General features: G+C 29.5%; 1 protein-coding gene across 1 annotated transcript in view; it reads left to right on the top strand.

The window, feature by feature from the left end:
- Positions 1-26,554, top strand: part of LOC107447617 (tyrosine-protein phosphatase non-receptor type 13) — a gene marked incomplete in the record, with an annotated part of 126,626 nt that overhangs the window by 75,158 nt on the left and 24,914 nt on the right. Inside the window, 2 exon segments of the mRNA XM_071186957.1 lie at positions 24,825-25,031; positions 25,614-25,774. Of these exon segments, the coding sequence (XP_071043058.1) occupies positions 24,825-25,031; positions 25,614-25,774 (368 nt within the window).

A 26,554-nucleotide genomic window follows, 5' to 3' on the forward strand; every position in this document is an offset into this window, starting at 1 on the left:
ACTTGAGACTCGAGAGATTTAACGTGCATCAATCATCATTTACACGGGGAGCCTTCGGTCGGAGGGGATTGAACCCATGACCTTTTGGACATGGACCCAGTGTCCTACCAACCAGGCTATCCCGACCCTTGTTTCGAGTTCGTCATGAATTAGATATTGTGAAACACCAAAATTCCATTGATATAAGTGGAAATTAGACATCTATAAAACATCTGCTATAAGTTTTGCCACAAATTAAATCTTGAAGAATAACGAAATGTCATTGGTTGCAAGTATAAGTCCGCTATTAATAAAATACCTGCTGTAAGTTTCGCCGCCAAATGGGATGTTTAAAAACACCAAAATTCAATTGGTTGCAAGTGAAAATTTGGCAATTAAAAAAAAAACCTGCTGTAAGTCTTGCCACAAATAAACGAACACCCTAATTCAATTGGTAAAGAGGAATTCAGCATTTCTATCATTTGGAAATACCTTTTACTAGACTTGGAGAGATAATTAAATAAATCAACATTTTTTTTTACTTTAAAATTTATTTGATATGCACGAATTTCGCATGAGTTACTACTTTCTTTTATAAATTCTAATTACCATATTCACAATTTGAAGGCCACATAATAATCTCACGGCCATTCATTCCGAACGTCTTCCTACAAGTAATACTAATTCCAGCAGTGAAAGGATGGATGCCTTTCTTCTGATGTGAATAAAAGTGACACATCCAACAAAAGTAACTTCCTCTCCCATGTCGTGATCAGAATCAATAACAACATCAACTGTCAACGACAAATCAACCTAGTTTCCTAGAACAGGAAATGAAGAAGACTCAACTTCTTCATCATCCATCGCCAAAAGCAAACCGCGGAATCAAAATAATCCATCCATTGGAAAGTTTGTTACTCTTGCTGGAATTGTTTTAATTTGAATTTTCCCTCTTTTTATCGCATTGTGTTCCACTGTGTTCAAGATCGAAACCTGTTCTGTCGGGGGGCCTGTTCGAGTGTGACCTACTGTTTTCGCTTGCACGCCACTTGATTTTGGACTCTAGTGGATGTTGGTCCTGTTTTTCTTTTTGTGTGCTCAACGCTGTGTTTCTCGGGCTGAGTTGTTTATGTTCTGGATTTTTTTATTTGTTACCCCCTTTTTGACATTTTTTTGTGTCTCGGTTCTGTGAAACATGATTGAGGATACATCTATTGCCTTGTTCAAGTTCCGTGCTGTAAGTTTCTGTATTTTATTTGGTCTATTTAGAACTATGTGTTTTTGTAATTCTCACTTTCCTTTGGCGGGAATTGTGTTTTGGCTTTTGAAATAGTGTGTTTATTTTACTCTTTTGTGTAATCAAATCTTATTAAGAAATATTAAAATCAGTATTGTATTATATTTTAATCGTTTTAACTTAGTTTTTCTCAATTAATTCTTTTAAATTATGAGCTTCAAGATGTGTGTCCAACTTTTCGTTTGTTGTATACCAATTCTATCAGATTCCTGTGCCTAAAAATAATTTTTTATTATTATTTTCAAAAATGTGTTATTTTAGTGAGTTAAAACTGGGAAGAAATACATTTTTATCTGTGAAGTGGAACATTTACTTTAATTTTTGTTAACGGCAGGGCTGATTGTGCTCCGGAAAAAACCCGGATTTTTTGATAACCGTGACCCGGAAGTTTCCGGAGATCGAAGGTTCAGACGTTTCAAAAAATCATTGATCACAAAAGTTTCCAGAAATCAAATTTTCGAAGGTGGAACTTAAAAACACAGTTTATTTTATTTGTAAGGGAGAGCCAGATACTTTATAAGCTTATATTCAAGATTAATATTCATTTTTTATCAGTAAATAGTTATTATAATCATAAATTCAAGAAAAAAAGACATATTTTTAAATTTTAATTACTTCTCCAGGTCGAGATAGGTATTTGTAAATGGTATAGGTATGTGTAGAATTTTAAATATATTTTAAGTAAACTAAGAAATATTGAGAAAAAGGAAAAAAACCTTGTTCAAATTTTTTTCTAATTTTCGAATTAATTTTTTTTTTTTTTTTTTTTTTTTTTTTTTTTTAATCAAGAAATTTTCCGGAATTTTGACTTGGGCTCACAATCACGCGTGTAACGGACGAATTTAATTTTTGCATTTAAAATTACTGCAACAAAATATATGAAGTTAAATTAGAGTGTTGCCGCATCGTGATTTATCGCTCCAAATGTATATTAAACTTACAAATTTTATGTATAAAAAAAAACATGTATAGGTTTACCCGGGGGGGGGGCGGAGCTACGAGTTTTTTTTTTTTTTTTTNTTTATTGTGGGGCTTTTGCTTGCCCGGTAGTTTGCCAAGACATGACAATTATTCTGCAGCGATTCTCACGATAGGGAAATCTTCCCAATAATAGCATAACCAAGAATATTTGTGTAAAAAATAACTAATGCATTAAAGTATAGTTCAATATATTATGCCAGCACATAAAGGAAGAGGTTTGTGACTTCTTTTCGGTGAAATGAGCACTGTTTACGTAAGACCCAGAATTCCCTCATGTGTCAAAATTCCTTATAAACTGCATGAACATTTAAATTCAGTCAAAAGACAAATTATTATAAACAAGTGCTCATTTTTTTTTCTGACGAGGAGGTAGCCACAATTATCAAAAATATGCTTATACGTAATATTTGAATGGTCTTGAACACAAAAATTGACTAGAAATTTTACTATCGTTGTGTTTCGTATTTTTAAATTTTAATGCATGTTACACTAATATTAATCCTTTGAAATTAGTACACTTTTAACTGTCTGTTTAACCATTTCATGACGATTTTTTTTTAATGGTGTGAAAAAAAGGGGAAGAGAAATAATTCAAGGAAGAAAATAACTTCCACATCTGTGTCCACTGAGCTTTGGTGGTAATTTATGAATGAAAAGATATTATTTTTTATTTCAGTAACCAAGCGGATTTTGGTTTTTCTTTTTTTGTTGTAACCTATGAACGTAAAATTTTTTTAAAAAATCATATTTTTAAGAAGATTTCCGTATTGTGATCTGTGGCAGAAATATCGCCAATTCTTAGCGGCTTCTGGGCAACGGCCCGTGAGGAATTTACAAAAAATAAATAAATAAAATAAAAAATCACGGAAGGGGACCAAATTGAAGTATATGACTAGTGGGTCATTCCATGTCAGTTCATCCAGCCATGGCACCCACCGTCTCAGATTTTGATGAAAATTTGTACACTTATAGAGTTTTTTATGCTGATTTCAAAAATATCAATTATATTTAAATCGGTTAAAGGGTTTAAAAGTTATAAGAATTTATATTTTTGCCAAAATGGCACATTTGCCGCCANACATCAAAATTCTTTGACCCTTGTCAAAGCTTCGTAATTCCATTCCAATATACCGTGAGAAACTGATATGCGAGAACACTCTTCGAGCAAGGGCATTAACACGTTCTCTAAGTAAAATTTGCATACGTTAAAATTAATGAGTTTTTAACTCCTCTTCGATAAGAATCAGCTTCTGTCATTACTTAGGAAATGTATTACAGTAATAAAGAATAAGTTATGCGTCTCTTTATATATGATATCGTTCTTGCATAATAACTTAGGAGTTCGTGAAGTATATATAATAGTTCTTTTAATTATTTATTTATATTTTTTTTAATTTAGTACTAAGAAGTATGTAAATTACTTTTACTGAGTAATCTCTTTTTTATTTTATCTTACTATAAATTTGGATACTGATTCGCATCATCGTTTTGACTTAAATTCGAATAGTAGACAATATTGATTTAAATAGTATGATTCAATTTGTCTTGTTTGGGATATGTTGATTTGATCCTTGGTATTGAATTTGTTTATTAAATCAGAAATTTAAATCTTGGTTCGTAGTAAATTTGATTATTTCTAAGATAATATTATACTATAAATTTGGCTACCGAATCGAGTATTTCGAATCATTATTTTGATTGTAATTCGATTATCTTGTTTGGAATATGTTGATTTGATCCGTGGTATCGAATTTGTTTTTAAATCAGAGATTTAAATCTTGGTTCGTAATACTAATTAAGTTAATTTGAATATTGTAATTCGAATATTTAGTTTGGAATATGTTGATTTGATCCGTGGTATCGAATTTGTTTTTTAATCAGAAATTTAAATCTTGGTTCGTAATAATTAAGTTAATTTGAATATTGTAATTCGAATATCTTGTTTGGAATATGTTGATTTGATCCGTGGTATCGAATTTGTTTTTGAATCAGAAATTTAAATCTTGGTTCGTAATAAATTTGATTATTTCTGAGGTAATATTATGAACTATAAATTTGGCTACTGAATCGAGTATTTCGAATCATTATTTTGATTGGAATTCAAATAGGAGATTAAGTAATTTGAATAATATAATTCGAATATCTTGTTTCGAATATGTATGGTATATGAGATCTTAGAAATCGTTATTTTATGAGATACTAGTATAATTTTTAGTGTATGGATTGTTAATAAGACTTCATATACTATAAATTTGAGTATTGAATCCTTATTTTCACTCTTAATTTAAATAGAAGATTATGTTGAATTGAAAAATATTATTTAAATATTTTGTTATGAATGCGTTGATTTGATCAGAAGTTTCGAAATAGCTTTTTAAAATCATAAATTCGGTAATTTCTAAGAACTCGTACTATAAATTTGAATACCTAATCGAGTATTCGAATACGAGATTCTTATGTTGATTTGAGATTCGGTATATTTATTTATCATTGTTACGAATATGTTGATTTGTATAAGTGGTTTCTAGTTAGTTTTCCAAAACCGTCGTTTAAATCTGCTAATTCGAAATGCATATGAAAATTTCTAAGGCTTAATATTGAAATAATGCGTCAGTATCTTTTTCCCTTTCTCATCAAAATATTTTCCCTTTCATAAAAATTCGCGAATTGTAACCCTTCACTATTATTACACAGTATTGATTTATTTTTAATCATAATTTTCTTCCCTCCCAAGAAAATTTCGTAATTTACCAGCATTTCTCACCTCCCCCCACCTGTGTGCTTATATAATATTTAAACAACGCCTTATTCAGTTTATTCAAATCTAATGACTTCAATATTGTTTTTTACTTATTCGATTTTTTGAATAAAATAGTAATTCGAAACGTTAAATCGAAACTTTTTTTTTTCTAAACTATTGTTGAAAACGATTTAATTGTTCGCTTTCCTTGACATTAATATTTTTATTTATGTATTTTATTTTATTTCAACGACGAAACACACACTATAAATAAAAAATTTTTAAAAAATCTAGTTACAGTGTTGTGCAATAAGAGGGGGGAAAAAGTTCATCATTGCAACGATAAAACGTTTGAAATAATTTTTAAAAACAGTGAAAGGCGTATTAAATAAATCAAGATCTTAAGTTCGCTAAAAATGTTAGAAAATATGTATTAAGAAAACTCTTTATCATTCACAGCTTTCTTAAAAATAAAATAAAAATTTTTTTTAAAAAAAAAACTGCTTAGAAATTTGTTGGGAACATTTTAAATTTTCAAGAGATTCAAATCAGACTTTTTTCATGAGTTGCTAAATAGGATTCATTATGAAAGTATAAAGGAAAAAAAAAAATTTCTTCTTAGTGTTTGAAGTGTTTTTTAGTGTTTCTAAGTATGAAAGAACTACTTTAAATGCTCATTTCTTGTGCAATTAAAAAAAAAAAAAAAAAAAAGTAANAAAAAAAAAAAAAAAAAAAAAAAAAAAAAAAAAAAAAAATTCATATCTTGAAACGGAAATTCTGTTATTAATTAAAAACTACTCCGAAAAAATTTGTTTAATTTTATTGAATGTTTTTAAAAGTTATAACAAAAAAAAATTGTAATACAAAAAATTTGAGTGTTTTTTGTAAAAGTATGCGTATCTCAATAAGCATTTCAGCTAGAGGCTTACGAAATTTTATGCAATTATTGCATATAATAACTAAATAACCAAAGTAATAGAAACAAGTTTATTGCTATATTTTCTGACTTAGGGTGTTAAAAAACACTTTTTTTATCTTAATTTTTTAACTTGTAAAACACTTTTTTTTTCCGTAACCGGTCCTTCAAACCTCTGATAACTTAAAATTTTCGTTGTTAAGTATGAGAAATCCCATCCCCTAAAACACCTTAAGTCATAAAATAATGTTCAAAGTATTTCTTGAGAAATTTTTTTAAAAAAATTTCAAAAACAGAAAATTTTTCTGTAATTATTGTAGTTTTGAATCAAGTACTGTCTTGTTTCTGCAAAATATGTTTATTGTAATGATTAATTGTCATTTTAATTAGGAATAAATTTTTAGTTGTCGTTAAATTCTAAATAGCTTTATATAAATCAGATTCAAGCGTTTTGTTATCTTTCCAAGCTGCTCGGGTTTGCAAAATAAAATTTAATTATCTTTTTTTCGTAGAGTCATCAAGTCAATTCCACTTCCCGTCTGCTGCAGCAAACAATCCTTTATTTTCAACTCTTTGAGTCCAAAAAAAAAAAGTTATGTTGCCATATCTATTTTTAAGTTAGAACCTTGCTTTTTTTTTCTCTTGCAACCTTTACTTTCTTATCATACGAGGTCATCTTATGATCGATCGTATCCAATTTTCCGTGACGGCATAGCGTCTATTCTTTTGAGCCTATAACGAACCCACCATTGTCCGAAAAGCTGACCTTTCTTCATTTAAGATTGGCACCCATTAAGTAATCTTATGGGTGAACAATGTGAAAACTATGCGAGGTATGGCCATTTTCTTCTGGTACGGCGCGTTCGTGTATGGTATTTGTGGTATTTCTTGATGCAACACTCGATAACGTAGCTGGACGTTGCTATTTTAATCTGATTTACTTTCAGCATCTTTGTGATACAAAGAAAAATAATTGTTTTGGCTTTTCGTGTATTTCTTTTTGGAGTTAGAAATCAGCGACAGTAGCTTGTATTGCTTTATTGTCTGGCAACTATCAATTTAATTGTCTTAGTATTTTTATATTTTGCTATGATAAATACTTTTTTTTGTCCCCGACATTTTGAAAGCATTCCATTGTCTGCTTCTGAGAATTTTGTACGGAGCAGCTGAAGACCTAGAGGAAAAAATGGTGAAAGCTGTTAGTGAGAAAAACGAATTTCAAGGTTTAAGAATTTTTTTTTTGAGCAAGTATTCGATTGAAATCATAAAAATAAAGAATATAATAAACAGTAAAGCTCCGAGGTTCAGTGCTTTTAATCCAACAGATACCTAATTCTGTCCTAACCAAATAATTCTACTATTTATAATCAAAAAATATCTCTGGTTGGTTGGGTTTTAATGCCACTTTATTGTAGGATTCTTTTTTATTAGATTTTCTTATATTTGACTTGCTTGTAAATAAAATTATCACGTAAATAATTGAATTTTGAAGATCTGATGTTAACTATCAATTTATTCATTTTTTTTTCAAGAATTGTAAGCATTTCAAAACGTTTATATTATTACCAGAATAAATTCTGGTTCCATTATTATTGACCATTCCTGCTTTGTAGTTTTGGCTGTTTAACTCGTTCAACTTTTTGGCTAGCTATGCGAACGCATACTACCATCTTGTCCTGTTCATTGTTTTAAAATTTAATGTAACGTCACTGCGATTAAGATAACCACTGTAATTTAAGATAATCTTTTTGTTGTTATTTTCAACTTAGTTTATTAAATTGGCTTGTATTTTTGTTCAAAAAAATAATCGTTCTGCGCTTTGAGAGAGGGTGATCTTTCGTAGTCACGCTTTATGCTCACTTCCTCTATAATAAAAAACGTTATGCACCGTCGCTTCTTTCAAGTTTACTGGCAATTTGTCAGTAAAAACCACTTTATTGGATCCTTACAAACCATAATTTTAGAGGTATCTGGCCATGGGGTATACATTCTCGCAATTCCTGCATGTTGGTCGACACTTTCCCCGATGATTCTAGAAATGCTCGAATCGCTTCTCTGAATCGTCTTCTGTCGTCGAAAGTAACATTTTTTGGCAGAAAATAACAACTGGTGCAATTTGTTTCCAATTTTGTTCTATGTGCATCACGCGAAACGAAAATAAATGTAATAATCGTTATGTATTGTTTTGTTTTTATTTAATTTTTTCTTGGACACCAAGGCTTAGTGGTGACCATGCTGTGCAATTACAGTGCGTTACAAAATTATAAGACCACCGCAAATATCACTCATTTTTATAGTAGACTGCATAAAATAAATAATATTGAAAAAGTGAAGCAACTGAAATAAGTTATACATCTGAAGTAAATAAAAAAACGAGAAAAAAAATTGTTAGCTTCACGCACCAAACGATTTTTTAAAATATGGGGGTTACATTAAGTATAAGACCACCTGTTTATTTTTTCAAAATCGTTTGAGTTTTCGAAATCTTTTTATTTTTTCTTTGAAAATCATTAACTGTAACTTTGTAAACTGTAACTTTGCATCGTAGAAAACTCAAATGATAATATTATAACGAAAATAAGAATTAAATTTTTGTTTTCACAAGAAAATTCCCAGTGCCACAAGAAAAGAATTATCTGAGCTAGAAGTACGAAAAATTTGGTTTTTAAAGGTTCTGGAAAGTCGGAACGTGAAATATGTAAGTTAATTAAACGTTCTAAAACTGCTGTGAATAATGTTTTAAGCAACATCAAAAAAAATTCTTACGGAAAATATGAATGATTTGATAGGAAGCGCAAATTATCAGCACAGGATAATCGATGCACTTTCAGACTTGCAATGAAACAGAACAATCTGTCCACATTTTTCTAATTAAAATAAATAATGATTTCTAAATTATATTCATTTTTATTTATCTTTGCTGTTAAAAATACCTATATTCATGCATAGCGATCTCAGTTTAGATTGAAGTAGTAAAAAATTTTATTTGATAAAACATTAAAATCGTAATTCTAATCTTATAGACCCCCTTTTTCTAATAAAAAAAATTTCTAAATAATATCTACTTCTATTTATCTCTTTGTAAATTCATTTTTAATCATAGTATGGTCACAGTTATGATTGAAGTAGGAAAAAACTAATTTAATATTTGATAAAAAAATTATAATCGTACCAAAAGCCTGCCCACATTTTCCTTAGTAAAATTTTTTTTTTCTAATTATTACCAATTTTTATTTGTGTCTATAAATACCGACATTCATACATAGTGGTTTCATTTAAAATTGAAGTAAACAAATGTAATTTATTCAGCTAATTTCTTTTGCAAATTGCTAGTGAAGTGAACTGAAGAGGAACTTAAAAATCAAAAAGGATACCCCAGTTCATTTTAAAGAACATGCGTTGTTATTGTTTGTAGCCTACATTTATGTTGATTTTACCGATAAAAAAGTGAATCACAATACCCTTAAATAACCTTTATTGTTACAATCTTTTTTAGAATCTTCGGTATGTTTGGATCTGTTTTTAATTAAACTACTATTGTTCTAAAAATCTAATTACTGGATATTGTTTCTCTGTTTGATATCGTGTGATTTGTTCCATTTCTGTGCCCTTTTATGCTTAGATTTTCATAAGCTGTTTTAAAATTCTTTAGAAAATATTTGTTTTAAATTGTTAAAATGTTTATGTGATATGTATTTAGAATATATGCGAGCATTTCTATGCATTTAAATAACTTTAATCAGAGATGATGTCATATAATAAATAACTCTAATCATAGATCATACATACATTCATTCAATTCCAATGCTTCATTGAGCTCATAAAAATGTGCAAAAACAGAGAATAAGGCAGTGATTTTGATAATTTTCATTTAGGAGGGAAAATGTCGCCAAATTGGCGATTGGTTGGAAAAGAATTCATCTCAGAATAATAAGATTTAAGGCGAAGACAAATGTTATAGGCACACAGAAACTTTCACAGCGTCTACAAAAATACTTTGATCAAATTGACAATTTTTTTTTTTAATAAAAAGAATATTAATATTCGTTATTAATTTCTAATGTATTAAATTTCTAATTAAATTGGGTTTTTTTTTTTTTGGAGGAGGAGGGGGCTCTTGTTTTACCCATCCATAGTTGGACTACAAAAAACATTTATTATTTAAAATATGAAAATTTTTTGTAACTATAACTCCCCCTCCCCCCGAAAAAGAAATTACACTATGTGTTCTTAATTATTTCTTACATAAATAGATGAATTTTTATCACTTCGTGAACTTCGATACATATTCCTCAGACATATCCAACCAGAGATCACGTGTTTTTTTTATTGCTGGTGAAGAAGAGATCGGTACTGAAGCAGACGATATGAAGAAAGTTCATACAATCTCATTGACTGGCAGCAGTGAGCTACAAGCGGGGTATCAATGAACTCTAATCATGTGGACGCAGGATGGGGAACGAAATGTTCGATTTCACTCCTTTTCACTACACTAGATTAAGCTAGTTGTTGTCATTTTCGACATGCCTCACTGATCAAACACTTAGACATGATGATTTGTTTGCCACAATAAGCTTGTTTAACAGTCGTCCGTAGTGTAGGGGTTCGTGAAATCCGATTTATTTTTAGCACAACACTATGGATATTATTTCAACCTTAATGTATTTTCGTGTCGGTTTTAATCTCTTCTAGGCAGGATTATTCTTACTCTGTATGCTTTGGTGATTGATCTTTCTTAGCTCATACCTGGTGTTAAAAAAAGAATCTTAGCGTTTAGTATTGCATATGATGAATTAAAAGTGATTGATGAAGCAACAGCAAAATCTATCACTTTTTTGACATGGTATTTAAATAAGAAACCTGGGGGCATTTTTAAGAACTTCTCGCCTATTAATGACTTTTATTTGACAAAATCAGACCGTAAGTCTGGCGTTTGGACCCTTGGTTTTACTGAGTTGAATATTAATTCGTTGCAAATCTTATATATCGGTAAAAGTCAATGTGGTAAGTCTGGAAAACTAAAATTAGTGCAGTTATAATTATCGAATTTTTGTTATTGATCTTCATTTTCAACGCTTTATTTTTTTAAAACAAAAACGCCAAGAAAAAATTATTAATTTTGTTTTCTTATTATTTGCACCCTGTGGAAGAATTTTGGCGATATTATCGTAGAACATTACAGTGTTCTTGCAGAAAGATTTTTCATATGGGAAGTAAAAAACTTTGTTTTTCTTTTCTGCAAAATTTATTTACTTATTTTTTACTTAAGAATTATACTCTAAAAATGCCTTTCTCGCACTTCGGGGGCGAAGAAATACTTGTGATTTTTCTATATAAAAGAATAAAGAACGAAAAAAAAAAAAACTCAATCAACAATTTCAAATGGATAATATTAAATTCCGAAATCTTAAAAGTTTTAAAGATTGCTGGCTATAGAAATGACGCTCTTTCTTTAATTCTTTTTAAATAACACCATATTTTTTATTTTAATAAAATATGACTGTGAGTGAGGATTTTGTTGACGTTAAACTGATATTTATTTGATTTAAACTATTTCGAGATAGCGAGTTTTTGAGATAATAAGTTCAGATCTATTCTAAAAAGTAAAAAAAAAGAAATCTAAAATTTTACTCTAAAAATTAGTCGTGAAACATTAGAATAACTATTAATAATTCTGTATGTAATGATAATTGACTATAAATCTAAATACAGCAATGGTAATTTTTAAAAGACAAAAAATAATTATGCATTAAATAGAAAAATATTCGTTTGCAGTAAACTTACATTGTGATTTTTTCCGAAAAAAAATGCAATTTCTGAAACGAAAAATATTCGACCAATCTAAGTATGAAATTGAATCAAGCAAATTTCAAGAAACAAACTTTAATAAAAAAAATTTTTAAATAAGTCAAAATGGAAAAGCGTTATAAGCAGCTAAAACCAAATTCGTCTTATGTGAACAATTTTAATAAAAAGTTAGAAAGCAAAAACGAAATTTTAAAGATATATATGTTAGCAAAAACAGCACTTCGTCAGAGGACACGCAGTCTGGTAACACACAGAAGCCTTTCTGTATTCAGTGGTGAAACCAAAAACTGATTGTACCCCGAGGCCCCATAATGAATAAACTTAAATAAGAAAATACAATCAAAAATTTAAATATTGTAATAAAGATGAAAATTCAATGATATGTAATCTTAGTATTCATATTAATATAAATTAAACCTGAAAATAAAAAAATTATTAATACATATTTAAAATATAAATAACTAACCATTACGGGAACAGGACCAGAAGTTATTAAAATATTAATTTCCAAACAAGATTGGGCATTGCAGCTATTCCAGATATGAAAATATGAAATCCAATCAAAGTATGAATTTAATTTAAGCACATTTTAAGAAAAAATAAACTTTGAAATAAATCAAAATAGAAAAACGCTTAAAGCAGCTAAACTTATTACTTTGTTCAAACTTGTTATTTTATTTAATATTTATCATGTAAATTCAACCCGCTATTCTCAAATTTTTTTTCTCTTTTTTTAAGAAAAGATGATTTTGTAATGTAATTCATAATCAGAATTTTCTCGTTTTCCTGAGTTAAAAGTTGCTAAAACGCTCTCTCTCTCTTTCAATACATTAGTTTTAACCATGCACCATAAACCTTGAAAAAGCACTGAATGAATGCGTATTATTTATGAATAGATAATTACAAACATCCACATTCCTTGTTTAAAAAAAGAATCAACGCTATTCACTAACCAACCTTCCTGGGGAAAAAAATATGTATATACCAACCTTGAAACACTAAAAACTGAAATTCAGAATTTCGATTTCATTCTCTTTTTCCTTTCATAAAAATGTGTTACGAGGCTTCTGGGAAAATGTTGATAGGGCAACACTGTAGGCGTTGAACTCTCAATTGTTTTTTTTGGGTGGAATAAAAAAAAATGTTTAGTCGCCAGTCAGTTTGATAAAAAAAATCATGTTTCTGGAAGCATACATTACCTCATTTTGCCTTCTTTTTTTTTAAAAAAAAAAAATGTGTTTTGAACTGTTGTCATCCGAGATACATTAGGGATTGTCACGCTTCGTTATATGTAACGCTTACCGAGATACCTTTGCCATCAACTTTAGGAATTTAACGGAAATATGAAAATTATTATCTCTTTATTTCGAATGGCGCAATGGATAAAAGTGATTTTTTTTTTGTGTTTATTAGGCTGGCTTTATTTTGAATTGGTCACTGTTGCAAGTAATGAGCAAGGCATGATAAAATATTGAGTTTCAAATCTTTATCCGCTGGGCTCTGCAGATAAATATTCAAATTTTATTATTTGCATTTGGGTTCGCAAAAATGAACATGAAATGCCCCTGTACCTGATGAATTAACTATACTGCAAAAGTATAAAACTTAATCAGAGAAGATGAAAGAGATGCTGTTATAGTGCACGGAAGATAATTTTTTTTTTAATTTAACATAATTTTTTTCTTCATAAAAAAATTACTTTTCTTTTGTCTGTAAAACAAAAATTTATCTGCGGCATCCAACACTTGCAACACCTAAAATAGAGAAGGCCTATCACGAATCAATATAGTACACCGACCTGACGAACATAAACTGCGCAGTGAAGGAAAAATAAGGAACATGTCACTACTTTCGGGCTACTAATTTGCACAGTGGGGGAAAATACAAAAGATGTCGTGACGTTTAGACTACTAAAAGATCAAATTTTTTGTTTATGTAATCCGTGCTGAGGTTGTCTCTCTTTTAAGAGATATTGCGCCGTTCCGCGCTTGTTCTGCTGCGGGGAAGAGGGATTTACTTATTGAATTTATTACGTACTTGGCGCTCTTATGCTGCGAATTTTAGCTGTAAATTGTTTGGCGAAGATATTGTTTTGCACCACCGCAAATCAAAGCACATCTCCTGGATTAAACATAGATGGCTATTATTTGAAAGTGATTGTCTCAAAGTAGAAATCCTGATCGAAATTCCTTGTTATTATGCATTCATTAACTTTAAAACTTATGAATTTAAGAAGCCGGGATGATACAGAGAATAGTGGGCTCACGTAGGTTGCTTTCTACGACCACAGTGCTGATAATAAACATCCCCATTGGTAGACGGGTTATGGATTATAGTCTCGTTGCCACCGGGCTAACTGTGGAAGGTTCTCGTGGTTTTCTTCTACACGGAGCGCAAATGTAGATTAACTTCACTCAAAAACTACTCCACGAAGGCGAGTTTATTCTAACGCTTGATCATGGAGTTCCCTTGTCTCCAGAGTTAGGTTCAAAATAGCAAGTCTTATATCGTAAATATACAAAATAAATCAAAAGTTCTGGTTTTTTACATTTCTTGACAGTCTCGATGTCCTGAGAATTAAAGATAGTGCTGAGTAATTGCAATGTTGAGTGATTCTAATACAGATTTAATATGTTAAATAATTAGATTACAAATTTTACTGTGTTAAGTGATTAGTGTTTGATGAAAAAAAATATACAGCAATTATATTTTTATAAAGATCGTTATCCATATAGACACCTCTAAAGTGACTATTAATGAGCGTAATAATTAAAGTCAGGAATTTCTTCGTTTAGAACAGCGTTCAAAACTAGTAAGCTTTTAATGTCATGTATTTACTTAAAATGGTAATAGCAACCATTAGGTTAACCGTGAGATTTGTTCCTTTCCATGCAACGCGGACCAAAATGCTATCAAAAAATCCTCCACGAAAGCTAGTTGGTCCCTATGCCTGATCCAGGAATTCCCTTGTCTGCTGGGTTAGGTTCGAAATTACTAGGCTACGGAGTTGAGCATAGATAATCGTGAACATAAAAATGGGTCTGCTGCTCAACACTGGTTATTGAAACAAATAATATAAATGAAAAAGTGTACCATGCGATTTGCTTTATTTTTAATCTTTATTATATTCTATGTATTTATGCCAGGGTTGGCAGGTTTTTGACATGTGGCAGTTTTTGACGGTTTAAACCGTCAAAAACCTCACTGTCAAAAATGTCAAAAACCTATATTCATATGTGAAATTTAAGTAATTCATAAAATTTATATATATCTTATAAAGGATTTGTAGAATTAGCCATACAACTTTTATCATGCCTTGCCAGTTCTGATTCAATAGAACGGATGTTTTCCAATTTTGGACTAATTCATTCGAAACTCCGTAATAGATTAGGAACAGAAAAATGTTCAAAACTAGTTATGTGCTACCGTATGCTGCGAGGAGCAAATGAACTAGACTATTGAATTTTGAATTAAATTTCTACTTCCATCATTTTCATTTTNCATCATTTATTTTTGTAGTTTTCTTTTTTTGAATACCATTAAGCCATGTCATACTGTTTTGTTTCACTAAATTGTTTTAACTTACTTTTCAGTGTTTGAATCAGATCTATCTTATGTAGATCTATCTTATAGTTATTTTAAATTATTTAAAAATATGTTGTCAAAATTGATTATAACATTGATTAAGATGAAGTATATTCATTAATATTGTATTTGTATTATAATATTGAAATAAGCTTTAATAAAATGAATTGTTTCAGTTATAAATGCTTCAGACTATTGCTTTTTTATTTTTATGATCTTCATAAATTCAGGCTTGGCAGTTGTCCTATTTTTTCTATATTCCCAAAAAATCCCATTAAGTGTCTTATGTTTGTTTGATATTTAAAAAAAAAATATATATATATATAGTTGTCTAAGATAATAGCTTAAAATAATTGACAAACCTTATCACTGTCAATTCTTACTTTGTCCAAGTGTTGCTCATTTTCATAAAAACATAACTTATTTTCAAGATTTGTTTATTTAGTTGACAGAAAATTATCAAAATAAGTTGATATGAATAAAATATTAGATTTAAGATAGGTAATAATTTTCAAACTTATTTTACTTATGAAAAAAACCTGGTGTTCCAAACATAAGAGTGTGGTTGGGCTACTTTCTAATTACTAACTGAGTTTCAATTTCCAGGGTTACTTATTTTTATAAAAACATTTGATAAAAAATATGTATTTGAAAAAATTTATTTGATAAAAAAATATTCAAAATAGTATGTAAATGCATGGCAACTGTTGGTAGTTTTGAAGTCTATATATTTTCTTGGCAAACTTCAGTTTTTAACGGTTTAAACCAGTATTATACCCTTGTGTCAAAAACCACTTTTTGACGTCAAAAACCCAACCCTGATTTATGCTAAGCTAGTTGCTGTCACAACATAAAAATAGTAGCAAAAACATTTCTTGGGTACATGTTTTCTTTAAAAGCTACCAGCGGTCACAAAGAAATATTTTTGTGACCTTGCTTTTGATATTTTAAACGTTTTCCTCATCTCTAACAATTCTATCGAGTTTAATCTATGCTATGTCAGTTCCTTATAGACATTTTATGTATTGAAAGTTATTTACCGAAATAATTAGAAATAAATAATGTGAAGTTCAGATCTTTCCTTCCTGCAGTCTTTGTAAGTTTTATTTTGATTTGAGTAATATTTCTCTAAGAACCAACATGTTGATTTTATTGTTGATTCGTTGGTTGTATTACAAAATTTTAAAACTAGCTAAAAAATTTGTCGCCGCTGCTTACTTTATTTCGTCGCCAATTTTAGTGCCTTGGGCTTTTCTTTTTATGGTTGTGGTAGCGGTGGGTCGTTTTTATCTGCGAGCCTTGGCTTCAATTTTAACACTAATATGGTTACCAGCTTACGTAATTAGATTTTTCTTGTCTAAAATTTTGATCGTTTTCAAACGTCGAGGTAAGTTAGTTTGTAAATAAAATTGTTAGTAAATATTATTTAAAAATTTATGTAAAAATATAGAACTATAAAAATATTCTTTATTGCAGCCTTCTGTAAAATTCCCTCAAGAATTAATTCCTTGTTTTTGAATATCGTGTTTTTATTGTGTAGAATCATAAACGATGTTTTTATTTTATGCAGTTGATAATGTAAATTAATGCTAGTGAGTCAGTTTTATTTTATGTTTTGGTGATTGTAACATGTTATTTGTTAGTTATTAATAATGTAATTTTTGAATATATCAACATCAAACGCAAGTTAAAGCCATTTCGGATAGTTTTTCATTTTTACAAATTGTTTAAAACTTTTTTTATTCGTAGTATAAATTACAATAATTATTGGGGGGAAAATCGAACGAGTACGCGAGTCACTAAGTTTTGTTACAAAACGCCGTTTTATTAACATTTATCGGTACCTCTGTTGTATTTTGTCTTCAAATCTTTCCCCTGTGGTGTCAATACGAATATTTTAAATTAATGCCTTAACCTACTAATTAAATAAACCTAAAATTATTTTAATAATATCTTGTTTTAAGAAAAATATCAGGGATATGCCTCTCTTAATATTAACTGTGTGTTAAAATTATGTTCTAAGCTACATTTTGTCCTACTCAAAACAAAATTTTGAAGAAGAAAAATTGCCCAAGGAATTAGAACTGTTTCTGAAAAAAAGTTGTTTAATATTCTAAATTTAAAAAATAAGAATTTCTCATTTAAGGATATTTTAATACAAATTGAATAAATCTCTAAAACCAGTTGATAAATTTTGGTAAATTATCTAATTCGGATTTCTCCCAGTTCCTACGAATCGAAAAATTGTATTACAGTTTAAGAGCTAAAAACTTCTATAAACAGAAGATTTAATTTCACACCTGAGTTTTCTACTCCGTTTTGATACTGTATTTATATTAACAAATTCGATTTGTTTATTGATAGTTGAAATTTTCAATTCAGAAATTGGTGTTAATAACAAATTTTATGTTTTTAAATCAGTTAAAAAAAATGCCTTATGTCTATTTCGCATTATTGCGGGGGGAAATTCCTTTAGTAATAATGAAAATAAAAAAAGAATGTTAATAATATAAATTAGTGCAATCTGCGAAATAAGTGATAAAAATTCGGAATTATCGCAGCCTGTTTTTTCATTCGTCTTATTGATGAACTTATGTTTTTTCACACCTACACTAAAAAATATCAACATTCAACAGTGAATGTTAAATAAAATAAAATTTTATTGAGAAATATTGTACGTAAAATTTAAAATATTTTTATGAATAGTGAAATTTATGAAAACATTTTATTCAGCATTAACTATCAATGTATGCTGAATGTCGAATTTGCCGGTATTTCATTCAACATTCATTATCAGTGCAGGCTGAATGTCGAATATGCATGTGGAAGCGAAAAATAGTGACATTCAAAAAAATATTCATTATCATCGGTGAACACTGAATGTCAAATTTGCAGGTGTAAGTTAAAAATAATATTTAATAAAATATTTTATTCAACATTCACCATCAGTGCAAGCTGAATGTCGGTATTTTCTGGTGTAAGAAATAATGAAATTGAGTAAAACATTCACTAAAGCGACCAAGTGCATATCAATTCGCACTAATTTCGTTCTACTATTGCATCGACGTTGCGAAGTTATTTTCCTTTCTTAAAAACAGATTTTGGGGTGTGGTATAATGCATTGTAGATTCCACATGTCTGTTATAATCTATTTTTATGAAGTTCCGCGTAATAAATAAAAAGATTGAGAACTCGTACTTTAGGTCACACATAAATAAGACTATAGCGGAAGCTATTGATGCTAATCGATTATTTCTGTTACAGGCATCGAACAGAACTATTACAAGCAATAAGACAAAAAGCAAGAATTGATTGGAAAGATTTTGGTACAAAAGTTGAGCTTGGGCTCGTTTTTTTTTTATTTTATTTATTTTTTTTTTTTTATGCCAGAAGTCTTTTAAATCCAAGCACGTCAGATATCGATATGTTTAGATTTAGGCGATTATTCACAAAGGCAAAAAAGCCAAAAATAAGGCGGTGTGATAAATTATAATAAATGACTTATTTTATAGTCATGGAGATTTTTTACACTTAGTAATTTTTTACATTTTTTCATACTTAATAACTGAAAGAAACTAATTTTAAAATTATCTGTTTAGTTTGAAGATAGTATGAAAGTAAATAGAAACTTCATCACGAGTCCCCACACTTACTGTTGATGAGTGGACTTAAAAACCAGTTTGATTACCTGTTGAAGCTTGAGGGGATAATCTAATAATCAACTTTAAATTCCTGTTTTCTACTGCAATCTGTCAGATTTTGATATTTTCAGTCCTGTTTTCTTTAGTAATTCTTTTTTTTTCTCACTTGTTCTGCCATGACAAATGTTCATATTTTAATTTACTTCATTTTTGGTATTAATTCTAAATAGGAATTAATGCCTATTAATTCTATAATTTGAGGGTATTGACCTCAATATACATTTACAACATATACAATAACAGATATTGACCTTGTATAATATAGTTGCTATGTCGAACTTAATTCTCCATGAAGGTCAAAATTTAAAAGGCAAAAAGAGCGTGATATAAGTAAAAAATTAGCAAATATCCCTACCATAAAAATAACTTGGGCCCTCATGGAACCAATATTCAGGAATCTTGACTTAATAAGGATTCAAAAACCCGATATATTTCCAATATTGGGCCTATATAGAATTGACCGATTCCTCCAATATTTTAGACACTTTAAAACCAATTTCGACCCTTACCCAGAATTGCCAGATTCTCCTTATATTTTAAATTCATTATTCTGCTAATATAGTACCCCTATATAGGCCGATATTGGACCTGTAGAAGACCAATATTAAAAATTCTAGATATCCTAATATTGGTCTATCGGTGCATGTTGTTATAAGACCCATATTGAGTCAATTTTTAGTCCAACTGGGGCCAAGGTATATTGTTGCGAGGGATCAATTTAACACTAATTTATGTTTGTAATTTCAGTTGCAACAAAATGAAATTTTAAAACAGATGCAAAATAATTCGTAAGCAAGTTCGTGCATCGCACTCTATCAAAAATTTGAGTTTTCATCTCTATTAAGATAAGTTTTTAAGGGTATTCAAATAACCGAAATCCTATCCTAACAAATGGGTATTCTTTAAAAATGAATTCATGGTGCAAATGGGTTCGTTGTATTTTGAAAATCGTCACCTCAAAACTAGCGTTTCTCCGAAATCGATTTGACTCTTAAAAAAGAAAGACCAAAGCGATACGTTAACTTGTTTCTCTTAAGCTTTTAACAAAGACATTTAACACTTGTTATCCAATCTATAAAGAATTGGGGCACTTATTATTTGCGCTCACATCCGTTTACGAATTTTATTCGCGTTTTAACAAAGTTCACATGATGTTGAAATTGTAAAGAATGAGGAATAAAAATTAAAAAAAAGTTTGCTTGGAGCAATATTTTGCCAGCACTTTTTTATTTATTCTATTTTATTTGCTCTGTCATTTTATCGTGAGAATAATCGGATTTCCTTGTCTTATTAATGGCTTATTTTGTCTGTATGTGGATTTTGGTTGTGTTACAAATAATCGATTAACCTTTTATTAAAGAGAGGTGTTGAAGTTTTGCATAATTCAACTGGTTTTCATCGTAATTTTTATTTTCCCTTCCGCATTACTTGCCGAGTTAGAGGAAAGTTTACGCGAAATAGCTATGTTAAATCTGATAGGATAGGGTTAATGCTTGGAACTATTTCATTTGTTCCACAATTAAAAGAGGTTTGAGGTAGTGTACTTATTATGTAATGTTCCAGAAATATCTCTTATAGCTGTTCTCGTTCATAGATTGTTTTTTTTCGATAACAGTTCAATTTTTGATATAGTTCATTGGTGTTGCACTTCAGGGGGGAATCCTAGAATAGCCCACCCGTTGGCGACTTTTTTGAAATCTTGCCAAGTTGGCGATTATTACTTGGATCAACGTTGTTTTTTTGTTATTAAAAAACAATTTAAAATATTGCAAATTTATTAAAATAGTTTGAATAAAATTAAAATAATCAAAATAAACGCTCTATAAAGTGGCAACATATCTGCTCGAAATATCTTCATGAAACCTAGTTTTTTTTTCGACCATGGAATCCTATACGATCAACCTTCTTTCCCTGGAACCCCAATTAAATAAATAAAATGTTAACAATCAGTGAAATGTTAATCAGTTAAAACAATTGTGAAAGAAATAACCAATAAATAAATTCTTCATTTTGAAAATATTTAGAAGTATGGATTCTTTCTTAAATTAGGTTTTGTGTCCGTCAGTTGAATTTGCAATAAAGGAGCTGAAATTAGTCTAGCAATCAATTTTTTTTTTTTTGACGCAAACACAGAAGCTGAAAATGAGTGAAATAAGTCGAATTAATATTTTTCTGTTTAAAGAAAACTAGAAGAAAAAAAAAATTTTTTTTAAATGTTGAAAATGATTATTGGGGAAACATAAATCTTTGTTAAAGAATTCATATATTTTATTTTGATTTTAAAAGTGCGATGGGAAACATAAATGCATTATTAATAGAAAAATTATATCTTTTTACCTTAAACAATTTTGCAAAAACAACCGGAATATTAAATAAAAAATGGATGAGATTTAAATATAATAACAGGTTTTAAAAAAATGGAAAAGAACTGCTTAACAAATGTCCTAACTCTTGGTCCCCATTAAATCTTACGCGATACCCAAGGCTTGACACTTGATATGGTAATCGGCGAAGACTTCTTCAACTTCTAAATCTGTAATTTGCCCTAGGGCAACGGGGACTAAATAGCATAGATATTCGGAGTAAAATGTGGCAGTTGGTGGCTGAAATAGTATGCTGTGGTGTACAGCTCAAGTAAACATTTATAAGATATAATGTGAGATAAAACACAGAAAACTTAATAAATATCAAATAATGAGTATTGAAGTTTAAATACAATTTAATTATCTAAGGGGGAACAAATATCTAGGGGTGGTATTCTCCCGAGCCGAGAATCCACCTTTGTTCTTTTCGGGAGGGTACCCAAGGGATTCGCGGAACACCACTTAAGAACCGCTGGCTTAGACCCCCTTATATTTTTCAAGTACTGAGTTGAGATGTTACTGAAGAGCTCTTTCAATGGGAAAGTATACATCCGTCTAAAAACCTTGAACGGTGCATGTGCACGGCAAAACTTAAAATGCAATGAAGTAATGAACAAAGAGATTTATGATCTACAATTGATCATTAGGAGGACAATTATTTAAATAAGTCATCCCAAAGACTGAATTGGTATGCAATGGTTTGACAAGCAACAATTTATAACCTCACACTATTCGACACGTCAAAAGGAGATAACAAACCTCCAAATGTAATGAAAGGGAAGAGTTAAGCCCAACACAATTAACTAAAGCTGAATCAGAAAGGTTTATGTAAATTTAATGATGGAGTAATGCTAAATAATTATGTTACAAGGTATAAGAATCTCCCATCAATAATATCGATTCAATAATCAACTTGAATCGATAAGTGAGAGGCTAATCGAATACAATTTCCCTTTCACGCATTGGCTTAAGAGTCACTGATTTTCAACAATGGGCTATTAGCCAAGATCTTTTTCTCCATGGGAAGACTTTCATTCAATTAATTATGATTAAGTACAAATAAGATTTTTTTTTTAATGTTAATCATAAATTCCACTTATAAATGTAATTGCGTAAATACATCATGATTAGCGAACATATTGTGAATGAAAGTCGATTATAAGTAGTTTCTCTTAAATTTAAACGACGGTAATAGTAAATGTATAGAAGTAAATATAGTAAGCACACACATACCAAACAGAATAAAAATCTTTCTTTTTTTTTAACGAAAGAATTTTAGTTCTAAGATTTAAAAAGTAGCAGAACGCTTGGAATGGCAATCAAAGAAGTTGCCTGAATTATTCCATTTTGCACATTTAAATTTTTATCAGTGACAAATCACTGACAATTATATGTAAAGTATTTTATTTTAAAACAGAGTTAATTCAGCTACTTTTTTTGAACTATCATATGCACAGTAACAGTGTTATAAGTTCATAAATTGTTAATGGAATATATGTTAGGTGCTACTAAGTTCTTTTATATATTCTGCTTTTTCCGTACTACCTCTGATTTTAGAAATCAGAAGTGGGTTTTGGTGATAATTCAATAATCGTGTGATAGAAGATGGTTTGGGAGATCTACGATTTTGGCAATTTTTGTCTGATTAAGTTCCAAAAGAGAGTAACACAGATTGTGTAACAACGGTGTTTGGCTGGTTGGCATTGCCATAATACAACTTTTTATTAATGGTGAATCTCTTCTTTTTTTGTTATTAATGGTGAATAATATCAAATTGAATCATTTTTAAAAACATTTATATTAAAACAATTCAAATAAAACTTCCGAGATAAAGCAATATGAGAGCTGTGCAGTAACTAAACATGAGTCTGTCTCGGACACATGGTTAAATTTTCATTAACTTTTTTACCCCTTTTAAACATACAGTTTACAAAGAGGGTTTCTGATCTTGCAGCCGATAAATCACTTTAAATTTTGGTTTAAATTTCTGATCTTCAAAACCTGAAAAAGTCTGAGATTTTTTTAATGTCTAAAAATAAATCGGGCTCGCCGACGAAGATAAATTTCTTTGGATAGGATTTTTTCGAACGTATTTTTAAATCTTAAATTTTTTTAATATCAGGTAAAATGCAATTCACTATTTATCTCCAACCATTTGAATAAATTTAATAAATTTCTGATTATTTTAATTGTTAACTTCCAAACCAACTTAAAAAATACGAAAGTAATTTAACCTTGGCCTTTGGTCTACGCTTTGTTGATTTGGCGATCTCGGCTGGTCCAAGGTCATGGTCCTATGGACTTTCCTTCTGAGCAAAGTTTTTTTTTTATTTCTTTCTTTTTCTACTGTCTTTTCGTGCGAGAGATGCAAAGCCGTGGAGCTTCGAATTGTTTTTCTTTTTTAAATTCTTGTTTATTTTCGTTCTTATCCAATTGTTTTGCAGGAATTGCGTGTGTTTTTATCTCTCACGCTCTTTCATATAATCACGAATTTCTGCCCAATAAAAGTAGATGTTTTGGTCATTAATTTTTCACATTTATTTCTCGATCTTATGTCTTTTTCTTTCACCCCCCCCCTTCCGTTCTCCCTTATGATAAGAAAATATCTATTCTTAATTCTTGACGCTTGATGAGAAATTGCTGCACGCTGTCATTTTAGTGAAATTAGCTCATTTTAGTGAAAAACTATTCCAAAAATAAATTATTTATTTCAGAATAAAATATATANTTATTTATTATATCTGAAATAAAATATTTATTTCAGAAGTTTCCAAGCATTTTCAAGATGTGCCACCCTTACAAAATTAAAATAACTTTAAGACACCCCAGTCCTATATATTTGTTTTTGATATGTTTATTATTTTATTTAATATGTTTTGCATGTGTTAGATAACACTATGTGCTGAGGATATAAACATATTTAATTGAACTCATACTTAAAATCCAATCAAGTTATTTATTTTAAATTACTTATAATATTCTAAGCATAAGTAATATTAAACATACATTGAGAAATTACGGTAATCGAAGGTATAGTGAATTAAGTGCAATGATGCTTGCTGTTTTATTGCATTGCTTCTCAAATCAATAATGTCAATTTTTAAGTTGCAGATTCTTCACGCTTTACGAACCCCTGATTTAAATAATTATTCTATAATTAAATAATTATTCTATAATCTTTGATTTAATAATTAAAAACAATTTGCCCCAAAAATTGTCCTGTCTCACTTTAAAATGTTATGCAAAATAAAACTTAATTCACCTCTTTCTTGGGCAGTTTTTTTTTTTAAAAAAACAGCAGGAAACTGCTTTTAAAGAAATTTCTTAAAGAACTTTTTTTTTCTTCATAATTTTAGATTTTGATGTACCCATTTTCACCATTACAAAATTTTCTGTATTTTATTAGAAATAAAAAAATATATATGAAATTATATTCTTATTTTTGTTCTTCCAGAACTGCGAACTAAAATTCCTCACACAATACCGAGAACCACATGTGAAAAACGTAGCATGAAATTAGTGAAACTGCAGAAGGATAGCAAATATGGTTTTGGTATGGTTATAACGTGTGGAAATACCTATGAGACAGTCTTGCACGGTGCTTTTGTAGAATCTGTACACCCTGGTAGCCCTGCTGATCAAGACGGCAATATCAGTCCTGGTAAGACTATATGTTCATTTATTTCTTATAGATTGTAGCGTGTCTATCACTACAATTATCAAATTCCAATTTACTAGTATTTAAGACATATTAACTCGATTCTATGTTGAGGTATCTTTTCATAGAAGGTTGACATTGTCAATATCTAATCTCCCCACATTGGTGACCTTCAGACGTGATGCCTACCTTGACAGAATCTCCCTCTTCAATTTGAATACGCCTACAACAATGGATAGTCAATTGCTCAATGGTCCCCATTGAACAATTGACTTGTGACTGTAACATTGACATTATCCACATACAGTTCTCAGGATCAGCATTTAAAAGTACAGTGATCTTAATACAGCTCTCCGGACTTCTCACAAAACAGCCATGAATCAACTAGTGGTATCCGTTCATCAAATTGTATCACAGATATAATTCTGGTGGGGGAGTACTGTAGAGTGTCCACCGCTGCAATTATTCACTTCCAATTTACTAGTATATAAGACTTGTTAACTCAATTCTATGTTGGGGTACCTTTTCATAGATGAATGTTGGTGATGAATAAAATGCTAAATGATGAATTTTATTTACCATTAGGTGACCAAATTATGTTTGTGAATGGAACAGATGTTCAACATGACAATTTCATGACTGTGGTTGATCTTTTGCAACACTCTGCTAATCCTGTTGAACTTGTTGTTGCAAAGGCGAATAAAGTTAACGGCATTCCAAATTTCATTGAGAAAGAAGTGATTGAGGTAATAAATTTAATGTTGATATTTTGTATTCATTTGAAAATATGTAATTTTTTTTAAATATTTAATAATGTGGTTAAGACTACTTAATTCACAATATAAAAGAAAATATGTTTTGATCCTTGGTATGTAAACAAAAATACTGTATAAAATTTCTAATTTTTGTAAAATATTAAGTTTTTTTTATAAAATTTTACTGTACTTATGTTTTTAATTATTAACTTAATTTACCTGTTAATTTAATAATGTTAAGTATTTAAATTGTAAATAATCAAATTCACTTACAATACACCAGTTTTGCTTTTGATAATTCTTTTTAATTCAGTATTTAACTAGTATAAGTTAATGCTTTACTTCAGATTGTTTGCTATTTTATATTTACTGTAAATATAAGAGTTAATTATAATATTTACTAGTTTGTTCATGGAGAAGAGATAGTTATTTTACCTTACAACAATTACATTTTTCTTTGTTATTATTTAGAAAACTACCACTTTGTATGTCAGCAGCTTTAGTAGCTCAGCTGTTTATAAGATTAAAATTTATTCAGCCCTACAAAATGTTAGGCATTTATATTATGAAATTACACATTTTATAATGAAGTGTATAACAACAGCTCTTTAACCTTTATAATTTTTTTTTGTAAAGAATTAACTGTATCGATTCTGATCTTTATTTTTAGCAAAACGGGACAACTAAACAATTTTGTCTAAGCCTCAATCAATTGAGCGCTATGCATTCTAACATGGAATTTATGCTATGCACCCATTGGATAAATGGGGG

The sequence above is a fragment of the Parasteatoda tepidariorum genome, chromosome 10, assembly GCF_043381705.1.
Source record: "Parasteatoda tepidariorum isolate YZ-2023 chromosome 10, CAS_Ptep_4.0, whole genome shotgun sequence".
In the NCBI taxonomy this organism is placed as follows: domain Eukaryota; kingdom Metazoa; phylum Arthropoda; class Arachnida; order Araneae; family Theridiidae; genus Parasteatoda; species Parasteatoda tepidariorum.